This window comes from Hyperoodon ampullatus, assembly GCF_949752795.1.
Source record: "Hyperoodon ampullatus genome assembly, chromosome: 5".
Classification (NCBI taxonomy): domain Eukaryota; kingdom Metazoa; phylum Chordata; class Mammalia; order Artiodactyla; family Ziphiidae; genus Hyperoodon; species Hyperoodon ampullatus.
In genome coordinates this window covers 138,309,703-138,325,011 of record NC_136918.1, presented here as the reverse complement: position 1 = coordinate 138,325,011, position 15,309 = coordinate 138,309,703, and the positions used below count along the sequence as shown (strand labels likewise).

Here is a 15,309-nt window from a genome sequence, read left to right as displayed (position 1 = left end):
GTGCCATAGCTCCTGAGCCTGAGTGCCACAACTGCTGGGGCCTGCACGCCTGGAGGCCGTGCTCCACGGCGGGAGAGGCCACCGCAATGGGAGGCCCGCGCACTGCCACGAGGAGTAGCCCCCACTTGTCGCAACTAGGGAGGGCCCGCGTGCAGTAATGAAGACCCAACGCAGCCAAAAATAAATAAATAAATAAATAAATAAATAATAAAATTCCATCGTTTTCCAAAGTAAATTTTTTTAAAAATCCAAGGCTTTCCCCTTTTCCAATTACATTTCCCATTACACAATTTATCCCAGCCCACCAAGGAATTCAAATTTTCACATGAGTCCCACAAGAATGAATTAAAGAGTAAGCCTAATCACATACCTTGCAAAATCACTGTAACTACAGACGATATAGATGCCTGATTGCTTTTTCTAGATTCCCCTCTAATCTGAAAATTTCTAATTACTTCAATTAAAACCATCACTCTAAAATGCCCTCTAACTCTCAAATTATACTTAAAAAGTCAACTTACAGAAGATCAGAATAAAAAGCACATGTCACCCCAGCCAGGCATGCTGAGATACACTGCACGCATTCCTCAGCTTGCAGGATTCAGCAGGAAGAAGCAGTGGCAGAAGGGAGCATATTTCCACCCGCCCCTCCCTAAGCCCAACCCCACTCCATGTGCTTCCCCAGGGCAACATCTGCTGACCTGGAGGTGCACACCTCTGGACAGCGGTAAGGGTTCTTTCTGACTCCGGGCCTCCCCTATACCCACCCAAGGGTGGCCCGACTTACAAGTATAGGCCATTATAAGTGGGGCTATTCGGCATGAAAACCTCCAGCACTCTCTGACCACTTCTGAGTGAAGCATTTTCCCCACACATACTTTACCTCAGGCTCCCAACCACTGGTCTTAAAATACTTCTATTTCTCTCCTTTCAAGATGACTTTCCACTTATTTTATCCTTAATTTTTGGTGTTTTTTCTTTTTTTCATCTTATGTGCATTTTAAATTACACTGTGATACTTTTTTTATCAAATATACATAAAAGTACAGAGAATAACATTAACATAATCAACACCCATGTACCGGCTTAGCAAGACCTTAACATTTTGCCATATTTACTTCAGATCTTCTTGCAGAGGTCTGTTACAGCTGACACCCACTGTGAACCATCTTTCCCAGCTGCAATCCTTTTCCCTCCCTCCCTCCCTCCCTCCCTCCCCAGAGATAGCCACTCCCCTGGTGTTTAACATGCCCATGCACTTTAAAAACATTGTTAATACATACTATGTATTAATTACGGATATGCATATCATTTTGCACATTTTAAAACATCATATAAATGGCATCATACCGTACAAATCATTCTGCAACTTGCTTTTTCACTCAACATTGCATTCATTTTAACTGCTGCACAGAATTCCATTGTATGAATATACCATAATTCATTTTATCCATTCCCCTACTGATGGACTTTTAGGTTGTTTCCATTTCTTTACTCTTAAAAACAACGCTCTAATGAAGGCTCGTACACATCTTCTTGGGTAGCCCAGAAGCGGGCGGCAGAGTACGCACATCTTCACCTTGCCAAATGGCTCTCCACAGTGATTGCACCAATTTACACTTTTCTCCAGCCGAGTATGAAAGTTTCCTTTGTTCCACATCCTCTCAAACACTTGGTGTTATGAGGTTTTTAAATTTTTGCCAATCTGATGGGTACGAAAGAGAGACTCACAGTTTTTAATCTGCACATCCTGTAAGGACAATCATGTTTATTGACTATTTAGACCATTATTTTAATTTTTTTCAACTTTCACATTGCCGTTTGATTCTATCATCACCTTATGGTGATTAATAGTAGAGACTCTGCATCCAGGCTGCCTGGGTTCAAATTCTGGCTCCATCACACCCACCTAGTGCCTGAGGACACTGCTTGACCTCCCCCAGGTCTCAGGTTCCTCATCTATAATGACAGAGCAGCACCTACCTCACGGGGTTGTGAGGGTTTTATGAGTTAATACACGCAGAATGCTCAGAACAGTGCCAGGGAGGTCGGATGCTTTACCCTCAGCTGTTCCTGCAGCTGCTCAGCCAGATTCTCATAATGGACCTACCAACCCTCAGATGTGAGAGCTTCAAAACATCTCAATCTTGGTAACCCAGCTAAATGGCATGGGTCCTCCTGAGTCAACGGCGCGTCTGGATCACTGAAAACATGTTCTTTTCTGAAGTCATATCAACCACTCGCTTGATCAGGAGTTATGTGTATTGCAGGTTCAGAAAACATTATCCCTACATTACTGAGCAAGTCATATAAACAATGAATGAGGTGGGTAACAACAGTAAAACCAATGTGGCATAATGCTTCTGACATTAAATAAGCATCCAGCACATATTGGTGATTGCCTAATAAGGAAATGCTGCTGACCTGCCTCTAAAGAAAACTTCATTGGTGTTGAATCACAAACCTAGACCGGCAGGAAGGAGGTACAAGGATGGATGCACAACCCTGCTCTTGACCTTGACCTCACCAGGCTACCTGGCTTCTGTACTTCTACTTTGATGCACCTCCTTTACAGCAGAGTTTTAGCAGGATCCTGCTTGAGTGTCTAGCATTCAACACTCACGAAAGAGGGCAGAAACCCCTGGTTTGCCTCTCAGCTCCCAGCGATCCCCTATGCAGAGGGGATGACCTTCCACCCAATCAAGGTTTCAGACAGGCACCTCGATTTTCACAAGAGGCTAGCCAAGTTGCCCAACCTATTCATCTTGAAAGCATACAGATTGACCTTCAAACAGCACAGGATATCTGCAACTCTGGACCTAGCCAGAGGCAATAAGCTAAAGACATTTGCAGCTCATTTCTTGTCAGAACCAGTTGAGGACAGTGGTATTGACGGAAGACTGTGTCAAGCCCATCCATTCCTCTAGACTAGATAGCCTCGGTTTATCCACGGCTTAAGCCATCTAAAAGCTGCATAACGTTAATACAGCAGTATTCTCCGAGGTGGTGATTTTATTTTCTTCTTTTTAAACTCTTGTATTTTCCAAATTTTCTACCATGAGAAAGTGTTCTGTTTATAATAAAAGAAAAACATACAGGTTATTTTTAAAAGCTTCATACTTGGAATATACTATAGTCCCCACTCCCACCTCCCAAAGTAAGTGCTTTCCCTGAGCAACAACTGATATCATATTCTCTGCTTTCATCATGAGAAAACTTAATGAAAAAAATTATTTATGAAACCCAAAACTGCACTCTCAGGGAGTGTTTTCCTTTGAACAGGAATGTTGCTGAGGTTCTTCTCTACTCTACCACTCAGTTCGTATTACTTGTAAGCCATATAAGAAACTTCTTCCAGAACTAAACACCAGGAAAAGTTTCACCTGAGCAACTGGTGTCCTCCTTCTTCATGGTCAGTGAGAATTATGTAACTTGTCGGGTATTCTCTTTTTATTTTGGGCAACAGAAAGGTCAGATGCAAATATGAATTATAACCAATCACTAAGCAGGACCTTATGCCTATGCAGCTTTATTCTAAGGATCCCAGGCTCTAACTTGGTTTTTTGGTTTGTTTTGTTTGTTTTTAATATTTTTCTACTGAGTGGGTGTATTCTTGAAGCAACCCGAAACGCTTCTTACAATAAGGTAGAACACAGTGAAATATAACTGTCATCTACACTGCTCAACATTAATGCTTAATATTTAAGTCCTAAAAATTTTAAACTGAGACAATAAAATCATGGTGCAGTGTCAACAATCTTTCTCAACTAATACATAAAAGCTTAGTGGACCATGAGGAACTAAGAATTAATTATGATTTCACTCCCAGAGTTAAACCATTAAATTTCTTTTCCTTCACTTATGAAGGATATTTACTTAATTTTTTCATACCAAGATAGAGGAAACAAATACAGCAAAAATTCTTCCAGAACTATACAGAATAGTTAATAGAGCAAAAGAAGGTAATATATTATAGGTGCTGTAAACACAGACTTTGACATCATCAGATAAGGTCTGTGTTCAAATCTTGGCATCACTGCATCATAGCTTGAAAAACAATGGGGCAGGGTAGAACCCAATTCACAATTACTAATGACTAATGGTATGAGTTTGCCCAAATGTAAAATGCGGAGAATAATTATCTATTAAACGTCTTGTGAGAATTAAATAACCTATATGAAGTGCTTAAAATAACGCATAGCATGTTATCCACTCAATCAGAATAGCTGTTGCTGTCATTGTTGTCTTTATACATAAAGCCTAAAGAGCTCTCTTCTAAGCATTTAACTATTTCTGCCGAAGAACTACTGAAGACTTTTCTTGCGTAACTGCGAAACAGAAATACTTCTCAAAGATAGGTATGTAGCCTAACAATTCAGTGATTAGGCACGCTAACCAACTTACCTAAACTGTCCAGTGCGAAGAAAACAAAGAGCTCGGTTACCATAAAGAAGGTGATTTTCAGGTCTTTAAAAGAAAGAATGTTTCGTCAGTAAAGAACATTACGTACAAAACAAACGTAACACAGAAATCATAAGGCATGAAATAATTTTCAAAAACTTGACATCTGTGTGGCAGAGCAGAAAGAATATAGTTCTTGTTCCTTCACTTCCTGAGTAACTTGTTCAAACCAACTTAAACTTCCCTGTATTCAAAATGAGGATTAAAAAGTTCTACTTTTTCTGCCTACCTCATAGGGCTGCTGCAAGGATCAAATGAGACATATTAAAAAACTAGCAAACTACAAGTATGCTGTAACTGTAGAGAACAGAATACTTATGTCAGTCAGAACTGTACCGCCTTCACAAAGAACTCAAATACAGGAAGCCTGTAAATTACAACAGTAACTTAAACAGCTTCATTTCAAGTTTTGTCCTTTTCGGTTTTCTCTTACTGTTTCTCTACCTCTTCCTAGAAGAACAGAGCAGCAGGCTTTCAGAGGTGGTGTGCTACCTGGATTCACTCATTCCCTGTGGAGACGGGTAAGACAGCAAAGAGAGTAGCTGTCTACAGCGCACCCTCCTAAGGCTGCTACAGTATTAGGTGGGCCAGCTAAGATGTCAGTAGGAGCCAGGTGAGGCACACTTGCAGGAATGCTACAAAATTCTAGCAGCTGAGCAAACAGAAGACGAGGTAGAGAGCACACATGCATTCTCTCAACAATTCCAGCTGTTACCCTTTAAAAATTCCCTCATAGAAAGCACAAATCCCTGAATGGGTGACATCTTAAGTACTAGTAACTAACCCCTTGTTATCAGTTAATAATTTGGAAGGAATTAGTTGAAGGGAAAACAAGACCGAGAAAGAACAGATGACTCTGTACTGGAAAGCCTGGGAACAAAGTGGGGCAGGGTACAAGCAAATTCACAATTTCGTCTGACTCGCTTGAGTTATACAACTTGATTAGTAAGTTCATCTACTCAGGTCATCTCATGCTTCTAATACCTACGGGTGAGAAGATATATTCTGCATAGAGAATTGATGATATTCTCCAATTCCTCATCTTGTGTTTCTTTCTAATGACTAGCACTCTAACTTCATCTGCCACATAAAAAGGGTCTCATTGTTCTATTTTGCTCTTACCTACATTCAATGGCTCTGGTGTAATAGATAATAGCTATGTCAAATCTTTCTTTGGAAAACTCTTCATTTCCTTTCATTTTCATTAGTTCTCCTTGCTGAGAAATCAAGGTAAAAGAAGACCCATCAATTAAATGCAGAGAATCAGGAACCCCAATATTTAGGAAAAATGGTTCTGGGTTTCTATCTCAGATATCAAAAATAACCTGGGGGATTACTTAGGTAGAAAATGAGAATTCAATACCCAACATTTTGGAATATACATTTAAAGAAACCTGTCTGTCTCTGATGACTCGACACTAACTTTGATAAAGGGATATTAGAAAGTAAACAAAGCCATCACATTATGAATAACACTAACAATTTACCCCTTGTGTACCGAATTTGGCAGGCCCACTTTTAAACAGACCTTGACACGCCTGCATATGCAGAAAAGAAATAAGATCCAAGTAGAATTTTAATTTTAGGTTAGAAAATGTGATGTTATTCAACAAACCTGAGTGCTTAAAAAATAATATATAAATCAGTAACATATAGGCACTGTTGATTAGACTAACTGCCCCCTCCCAAAATGAGGTGACCTATAGCAAGGATGAAATAAAAAAGAAAAAAACCACCACCAACAAAAAATGAAATCAAAGATGCTACAGATATAACTAAACCTTTTCACCTCATACCTTCAAATTTTCAAAATAAACAAATTAACTATTACTTACTGGATTATATCAATGGCTTTAGCTAGAGAATTAAATAGAATATTAAATATTTTCCTAAATCCCTTTTTAAAAATTTAGTTAAAATCACATTTCCTATGAGTGAATTGTATGGCATGTGAATTACATGTCAATAAAGCTGGTGGCAAAGAAAAATCATATTCCCTCAACTAATTAAAAGCCTTTTAATTTAAAAAAATCAAATTTCAATTTTCAATTAACTCTTAAAATCTATAACATTAGAAAATTCTGATCAAGGTGGCTTCCTCTTCCAAAAAAAATATTGCAATCAGAATTTATTAAAAATTTCCCTCAAACATGTTATCAAATTTTATAGTAGTTCCTTGTGTATTGACAGCAGTTTTACTGAACTTTCCTCTGAGTGTTAATAAAAGTTCTAACAAGCAAATCTTAAAATATACTTACAAGTAAATATTTATTCTCACCTCTAGACACTCCGCACAACTTTGAGTTTTAAATTCTTCGAGCAAATTGCAGTTTTCTGTTACAACTTTAGTAATGTGATACTTGTCTAAATTTTATTTTTAGGAGAGAGTGAGAGAACATTTGTTTAAAAAATAACAAATTGGTATTGTTAATGTTCTAATTCTCAGGCTATGTAGGTTGAGTCTGTAAAGTTCAAGATATTATACTTTCTAAATAATGTTTCTTATAATCTTTTACATGTATCAACAATATATTTTTAATAAACAGCTGATAAAATGTTTCAGAAAACATCAGATTCATTGCGTGCTAAGAATCTAATCTGTTTTATTTCTAGCATTGTTTATTACTACTCTAGTTCTAATTGTAGTTAACAGTGCTCTGTCATAACACATTCCAAATAGGCCTCATAATTACTCAAGTCAATTCAACAAACATTATTGAGCTATGATGTACCTGGCACGAAGTTTAACTAAAATTTCTGAAAACAAAAACCTGAGAAACTACTTTCTAAAATGTGTTGAATATTAAAAAAAATGAAGAATTTAAAATGTCTTAATTCAACATTTTGACTCTCATGAATGTTAAAATGACATTTTTTGAAACATTATTCTCATAAAAATTTAATAAACTAATTAAAATACAGTAGGTAATAACCAAAATTTATGTTAAAAATTTATCAGACATCATTTTCTGTATTTTAAGCTGTTCTATAAAAAAGATTTTAAGTGGTAAATAATAATTTTATTGCAACAAAACTATAGTTACGCTTCTAGCCAAACATATTCATTTCCAAGGCAAAAGCAGTACCTAAAATTTAAGATTGAAGAAAGAATTTTGGAAGGTGACCAAATAAAGTAAACTAATACTAAAGGGACAGAATAAGATTATAGAACAAAAACCCGAACTTTGAGATCAGAGAGACCTGACTTCTCATCTAGGTTCTACTACTTAATAGACTAAAGAAATATCACTTAACCTCTCAAAGTTTGCTCATTTCTAAAATAGGATCACAGCATCTACCTGGCAGAACTGTTATAAAAATAGAGAACAGAGAGAGAGTCAGAAACGAGCCCAAATGGATGCCCAGTACATGATACTGGTCCTTTACTTCCACCATAAAATCTAGGCTATAATTAAAGGCTTCCAAAACAACGAAGAGAACAACCTCTATCAATGTAATACAGCCCACCATCCAATAAACATCAGGAAAACCTGTCTTGGGGCTTCCCTGGTGGCACAGTGCTTAAGAATCCACTTGCCAATGCAGGGGACACAGGTTCAAGCCCTGGTCCAAGAAGATCCCACACGCTATGGAGCAACTAAGCCCATGCACCACAACTACTGAGCCCATGTGCCACAACACTGAAGCCTGCAAGCCTAGAGCCCACGCTCTGCAACAAGAGAAGCCACCATAATGAAAAGCCTGCATACCGCAACAAAGAGTAGCCCCTCTCCCCACAACTAACCAACGCAGCCAAAAATAAGTAAATAAATTTATTTAAAAAAAAAAGAAAAACCTGTCTTCATATTTAAGCTTAATTTCTCTCTAACACTCAGGTCAAGAGTACAAAATGTGCCCTCTACTCAAAATGGCAAATTATCAGTCATTATCAACTAAAGAGCCAAATAGTTCCTGTTTCAAGATCCCTATAAAAACACTACTAACACTCAAATATTTTAGAGAAAAATATTTCACAAGGTAAAAAATATGTAAGGCAGTCGGGCTTCCCTGGTGGCGCAGTGGTTGAGAGTCCGCCTGCCGATGCAGGGGACACGGGTTCATGTCCCGGTCCAGGAAGATCCTGCATGCCACGGAGCGGCTGGGTCCGTGAGCCATGGCCACTGAGCCTGTGCGTCCGGAGCCTGTGCTCCGCAACGGGAGAGGCCACAACAGTGAGAGGCCCGCGTACCGCAAAAAAAAAAAAAAAAAAAAAAAAAAATATATATATATATATATGTAAGGCAGCTTCATCATATATAAGAATAACAAATTCATCAGAGAAATGAAAATTATAATCTTAGCTCAGTTACTTCTCTTATGAATGAGAATACATGAGCCCCAATGTGGTCTCTTTGGGTATTATATATTAATAATTTATGGCATACATTTGCTAGGATGTTTCAAAAGTATTAACATCACAGATATCATCAAGACAGGAAATACAGAATAAAATTAACTACAGGGTTAAAGTTCTCTTATTCAGGCTTTTACTCATAAGAGAAAAACGTTTTTTAAAATCCTAAGATAAACAGGAAATCATAGCTACATATTCTATTTTCCAAAATAATACCTTTATAAAACTGAGCCAAGTAACAATTTAAAGCATTTATATACTTACATTCGGTAAAGAAAATACTTAACATAGGCCAACAATTGTCAACTGCTCCTAACCTAGGTAAAATTGTTACATCGCCTGTGTATTTCACCCAATTCAAAGCTTCTTCCATTGCCAAGATTTTCTGTTTCAAAAGAGGGATGAAAAATGTGATTTGTGTATTAATTATAAGTTTACGTGTGACATTATAAATTTATCTTATATAGTATTTCAGACTCTTATTACAAAACTTGTACAACCTCATGTTTTCATTAGTATAGCATGCAACCTAGAAGAGCTAAACCCCAACACACAAGTTAACAGAGACCACAGACTCATATATGTTGTATCTTCAGGTAACCTCAGGCCACCCTCAGAGCCCAGGATGCTGCTGCAGTGATTAAAGACCTGGAAGTTGAGGTCTACAACCTGGCCAGAGGTTGCCCTAGGTAGGAGGAGAGTACAGTAACACAAAGTGAATAGGGGTCTCAGATCTCATCTAAACTGGGACTTCCATCCTTACCTTACGATTAACGGTATCTATTCAGGTTCACGGAAGGGACTATGTACTTTAAATGGTCTGTGGCAAAGAGAAGAATAAGCATATAGGCAACAAGAGGAGGGCATGGTTGGGCAAATGAGCACTCAGTGCAATGACCTTCATGAAGGGTCGAGAGTTCACAGAAGTATAATTCATACTTCTCGTGTCGGAAAAGATTTCAGAAATTAAATAATGACGTCATCAATGCTGGTGTCAGGCTTAAGGGAAACATGTACATGTTTATGTCACCAGTAGCATTAAGAATTGGTTTACTGGGAATTTCCTGGCAGTCCAGTGGTTAGGGCTCTTACTGCTGAGAGCCCGGGTTCAATCCCTGGTCGGGGAGCTAAGATTCTACAACATATCTGGAGATCATCTAGTAATTGTGTATCAAAAAATGTTCATACCAGGGGCCTAGTAATTTCATTTGGGAGAGAACATATGCCAGGTAAATAATCTAAACGAGAAAAAACAATCAACTTGTAAAAGAGGCTCAAAATTACACTACATATATGGGGAAAAATGATAATAATGCAAACCCCCCAAACAAGGAGACTGCTTAGGCAAAATATAGAAATCAGTACTACTAAGTACTACCTATAAAATGTTGACTCTGTGGGCCTAGTATTGATACAGGGGGCAATGAGAAGTGAGAAAACTGCCACTTATTCAAAGTGGTTGTATTGTATTCCCATGTTAACACTTACATTTTCTATTTTATAACCAATTCTCAATAAGCCTCCAATAAAGAATGAATCATTCTGCAAAACAGAAAAGACAAAACATTTTTTTCCTTATTCAGCCAATCATACTTTAATTTTCTAGTGGAAAAAAATTCTACATTTTAGGAATACTATTGTATGTACATAGTAGTCTACTTTCTACAGCACTTTCATGCCCAATTTACCTCTTAAGGACCCGAAAACAAGTCAGAAATAGTCTTACACAGGGTTCTAATAATAAAATGATTTAGTTTAACTTTTAGATGTACGGATTTTAAACTTTCAGATGTATGGCTCATTACACCTAAATTTTTTTATAGAATTACATTGGCTGGGCTTCCCTGGTGGCACAGTGGTTGGGAGTCCACCTGCCAATGTGGGGGACACAGGTTCAAACCCTGGTCAAGGAGGATCCCACATGCCGCGGAGCTGCTGAGCCTGTGCGCCACAACAGCTGAGCCTGCTCTCTGGAGCCCGCGAGCCACAACTGCTGAAGCCCGTGCGCCACAACTACTGAGCCCGTGCTCCGCAACAAGAGAAGCCACTGCAATGAGAAGCCCACGCACTGCAACGAAGAGTAGCCCCCGCTCTCCACAACCAGAGAAAGCCCGCGTGCAGCAACGAAGACCCAAGGCAGCCAAAAATAAATAAATAAAAAATTTTAAAAATTACACTGGCTGATATAAGTTGCTGCAAAGGATTAATCTGCAGGAAATAAATATCAGAATGCCCTTTCTAAATTTAAGTTTGCAATCAGAATTATCAAGAAAAATACTTGGCTCCATAACCAACTGAAATGAGAAAAATTATTAAATGGCTTTCAAGGGAGAAAACCCTCAGTGTAGTACAGGGACACCTCCTCAAACCTGACATGATAAAGTTTACCCCAAAGAAAAAATATTTGTTGTGGTGGTGCTAACAGTCGCATGATTTTACGTTACAGGAGAGGACCCATCACTTTCGGAACCTGCAGCAAAGGTTTCTGTGAACCAGGTGCACACTTCCATTTGTGACAAATTCTAATGTCTATTTGTTAACAGCAAGGAGCAGGCCTGGTTTTCATCGTGTCATGTCAGAACCAGGAAAATAGCCATCTACCTGATCTCTCAAATACACAGCACAAACTCATGGATAGCAGAATAAGCTCAGGTTAACCATTACCCGTTAGCCACTATCAATTAGTAACATGGGCCTAATACCATATAAATATCTATATTCTTGAAATGCGGGAGGGGAACACAGTCTATCACTTACCGCAGCTTTCTTTGCCAAATCCACAATATCTTCCATCAACTCAAGATGTTGTAATTTCTTCAAACTTATCTCAGAAGCATGAGAACTGCTTAAAAACAAATTTATTTTTTAAAAGATTAGGGTCTCATATATAAAATTCATTGAATCTTACACTTAACTATATGTTATGCCTCAATTTAAACTATTTGAATAAAATTAAGTTCTCTTACTTCACTCTAGGTAATAATAAGTTGTTTATTAGGTAGACAAAATACTACACTTTTTTCTTTCTTCTGTACTATAATACTGGTATTTATAAACAAGCATATTAATTTTTCCTCTTTCAGCTTCAAATCTACCATCTAACGCTCTTCAGAGTTTCATTCATTATAATGTTACCATGCTTATTCATTTATATCCAAATCCCAAGTATTAACTTTTTCCACTCTATTAAACAAAAGTAGAGCTGAACAGTATACAAGAATGAGACATAAGCCTTCCATTGCACTTGGCATTCCTCAGTACTGGGCAACACACTCACCAATGTTCATACAAAATGCGTTAACAAGCAGTAACTTACTTCGCCTCCACACAGGGGTGCAACCGTGATATTACAGAACTGTGCTGACGTTGAAACAGAAGTGGCCAGAAGACGTGTATTTTAATGGCATCACAGTAATCTTGCAGGATAGAAAGAGGTTTACTACACCACATAGTGCAGATGTCAAACTCTTAATTAAAAAGAAAACGTTTTAAATTAATATTTTGTGCCTCATTTTGGAATGAATCAACACTGTTAAGGGAAAAGACAAAAATGGATATGGAAAGGTAAGAAATGAATGGATGAAATATTTTAACCTGTCAGATGTTAAGAATATCTAAGTGTTAGCTAAAACTCTATTTTAACAAAGAAAAGTTTTTTAATTTCTAGTGAAAAAGGATAATAAAGAATAAACTTTGTAAAGATGTATAAGTCTGTTACGTTGATATGAATGCATGAACCTCCCTTGATAGCTGTTTCAACAAATTAAAATTAAAATACCAAAGTACTCACCTAAGTTTCCCTCACTTTGGGTATAATCTTTATACTGTCTACCCTGAAAAAGAAAAAAATTCTTTTGACTTTTATCTGGTAAATGCAAAAGTAGCAGTTCTTGATTTTTAATGTAAGGGTTATCAAGACTAAACTAAAAACTTACAGTACGTTTACTTTTACACTTTGAATACAACATCTTGAACCAATGAGTCTTTTGGCCTTTTTCAGTGTTTCCCCACATCTGTTTCTATGGCTCTCCCTGAGAGCCTTTAGTCTCATCTCCAGTCAGAAAACAAGCTTTCACCAGCACTGCACATTCTCCTTGTTGAGGCACTGCTTGCTTCTCCGTCTGAAATGACCTCTTCAAAAGCCGTACATATCTCCCTATCAAATCTCGTGTAGCACAAAAATATCTTTACTCAGATAGCTCTATACCACAAAACCTTCAAGAAGTAAATCTTAAAGGTTCTCATAAGAAGGAAAAAAATGTATAACTATGTATGGTGACGGACGTTAACTAAACTTACTGTGCTGATCTCATGATATATACATATATTGAATCCTTATGTTGTACATCTGAAACTAATGTCATATGTCAATTATACCTCAATTTTTTTAAAAAAAGAAACCTTTAAGAATACATAATGTTAAAAACAAAAAGTTAAGGGGACTTCCCTGGCGGTCCAGTAGTTAAGACTGCACTTCCACTGCAGAGGGCACGGGTTTGATCCCCTGGTCAGGAAACTAAGATCCCACATGCCACGCAGTGTGGTCAAAAAAAAAGAAAGTTAAGAAATCTACTTACCACCCCGTCACAGTAAAGTTGAGTCACACGAACATAATCATTGGACATAAGTTCAGAAGCAAAGACACAATCATCCACATAAGGGCACTCTTCTAACAAGGCATAATCTGCTACAGTGAAATTTCCCAGGGCAAAATCGTCCATGGTGCACCATCCTAAGGACACAACAAAACCCAAATCAATAATTAAATCATTTGAGATGATATGAGAAGCAGTTTTCCTAGCTTCTATAGTATATCTGAAAAATACCTGGAACTTACGCCCCAAGGAAATAACTCCAATGAGAACATTGAGCTCTGGAAGATTCTCATCCTCATTTGCTAGTCTTTCCCCTTGACTCTCCTCGAGTATCAGTTTAATCTATTCCTTCTTTTGGTCAGGTTCAAAGAGTCACCATCTCTACCCTGAATTTAACTGTTTACTGTTTAGATGGAAGATAAGTAAGGGCATCTAATTCAGCTTTGTATGTGCCTAGAGGAATGAACAAAAGACATCCTTCCACTGCTGCCCTTTTACCCCAACTGCTTTTACTGCCTCTGTGAAATATGCTGTTTCATCATACAGAAACTCCGCCACATTCTCAACCTCCTGGCTGGAACTAAACCCTGACTGCACTGAGAAAACGGTTTCCTCTCCGCTGTTCATATTCTCGTGTGTGTGTGTGTGTGTGTGTGTGTGTGTCTGTGTGTGTGTGTCTGTGTGTGTGTGTGTGTGTCGGGCAAAGGGGCAGAGCCGAAGTGGTACACGGAGAGTACGTAGCCTGCTAACCCCTCACAGCCGCATCCAGACCTGCCATCCTCCCAGCAATCGCTGCTCCTAACGCTCTCACAACAGCCACAGCAGCACGGCAACGCCCCTTACATTATCAGCGACCATGCTCTTAAAACAAGTACTTCAGTGGGGGGACGGGGAATTAGGGCTAGAGTTTCAGAGTAAAGTGTGGTCCCCTGAAGAAAGTTCAATAACAAAAATGTATAGCTATCAGTGAATAGCTACAAAACCTAAATATCACTGGAAAATGCAGCATTTTCTTACTTGTAACTCTTGCCCAAGTAGTGGCTTTCTTTTCCTATCATCACCAGCACCACCATTAACACCATTTTTTATACCCATTCACTTCATCACTATTATCCCACTACTGTTATGATAAACCAAGTTTCTTTTTTCCTAAGCAAGACCACCATCAGTCCTTGGAAAACACATCTGTTTCTTTAAGTAATCCTTCTTCTTATGCCCAATTTGCTGTACAACAACCTCACAATATCAGAAGTGAAGACCAATGACCACCTTCCCAGCAAACTGCCGGTACCATTTGTCCTACGTTGTACCAGGCGTTTTACACATACCATCTCACTGATCCTCACAGCAATTCTTCGCAGGCCCAATTATTATCACGGTCACTGTACAGATGGAAAACATGCAGAGCAAAACTAATCTGCTCAAGGTCACCAAGCTAGGCAGGATTCAAACCTAGGTCTTCTGATTCCACAGTTTCCTCTCAAACACTGTATTTCACTAGATCTACGTTGCGCTGTCACTGCCGTCTAGCTGCCTCCTGGCTGTTGTCATGTTTAAGAACACAGGCAACTAGGTCACAGTGTTTGCCTCTTTCCTCCAGTCATCATTCCGGCCACACCAACGTCCGTGTGGACAACCCTTCGGGACTCTAGCCTTGCAGTGCGACCACCTTCTCAACTGAAATGAAATTCGCGGCCCACCTCACCTAGGCTCTTCCTTCACAAGGCCACACCTTGGACCACTGCCCAGGTCTAAACCAGTTTTTAAATCTTTAACTCTGATTAGTTCCTCTCCAACCACACCCAGGAATCATTATGACTTAACGTTTCCCCTATCTCCTACCACATTCTTCAACCTCATCAAGAATTCTTCCACCTCATCAAGAATTCTTCCTTTTCT

At 38.5% G+C, this 15,309-nt stretch overlaps 1 protein-coding gene across 1 annotated transcript in view; it reads right to left on the bottom strand.

Annotated features, from left to right (window-relative positions):
• The window catches only part of TTC3 (tetratricopeptide repeat domain 3), a gene marked incomplete at its 5' end in the record, with an annotated part of 140,575 nt that overhangs the window by 114,583 nt on the left and 10,683 nt on the right, over positions 1 to 15,309 (bottom strand). Inside the window, 9 exons of the mRNA XM_079704134.1 lie at positions 4,405 to 4,467; positions 5,584 to 5,678; positions 6,740 to 6,825; positions 9,080 to 9,200; positions 10,304 to 10,357; positions 11,573 to 11,660; positions 12,132 to 12,282; positions 12,606 to 12,648; positions 13,393 to 13,547. Of these exons, the coding sequence (XP_079560260.1) occupies positions 4,405 to 4,467; positions 5,584 to 5,678; positions 6,740 to 6,825; positions 9,080 to 9,200; positions 10,304 to 10,357; positions 11,573 to 11,660; positions 12,132 to 12,282; positions 12,606 to 12,648; positions 13,393 to 13,547 (856 nt within the window). The remainder of the gene's footprint in view (positions 1 to 4,404; positions 4,468 to 5,583; positions 5,679 to 6,739; positions 6,826 to 9,079; positions 9,201 to 10,303; positions 10,358 to 11,572; positions 11,661 to 12,131; positions 12,283 to 12,605; positions 12,649 to 13,392; positions 13,548 to 15,309) is intronic.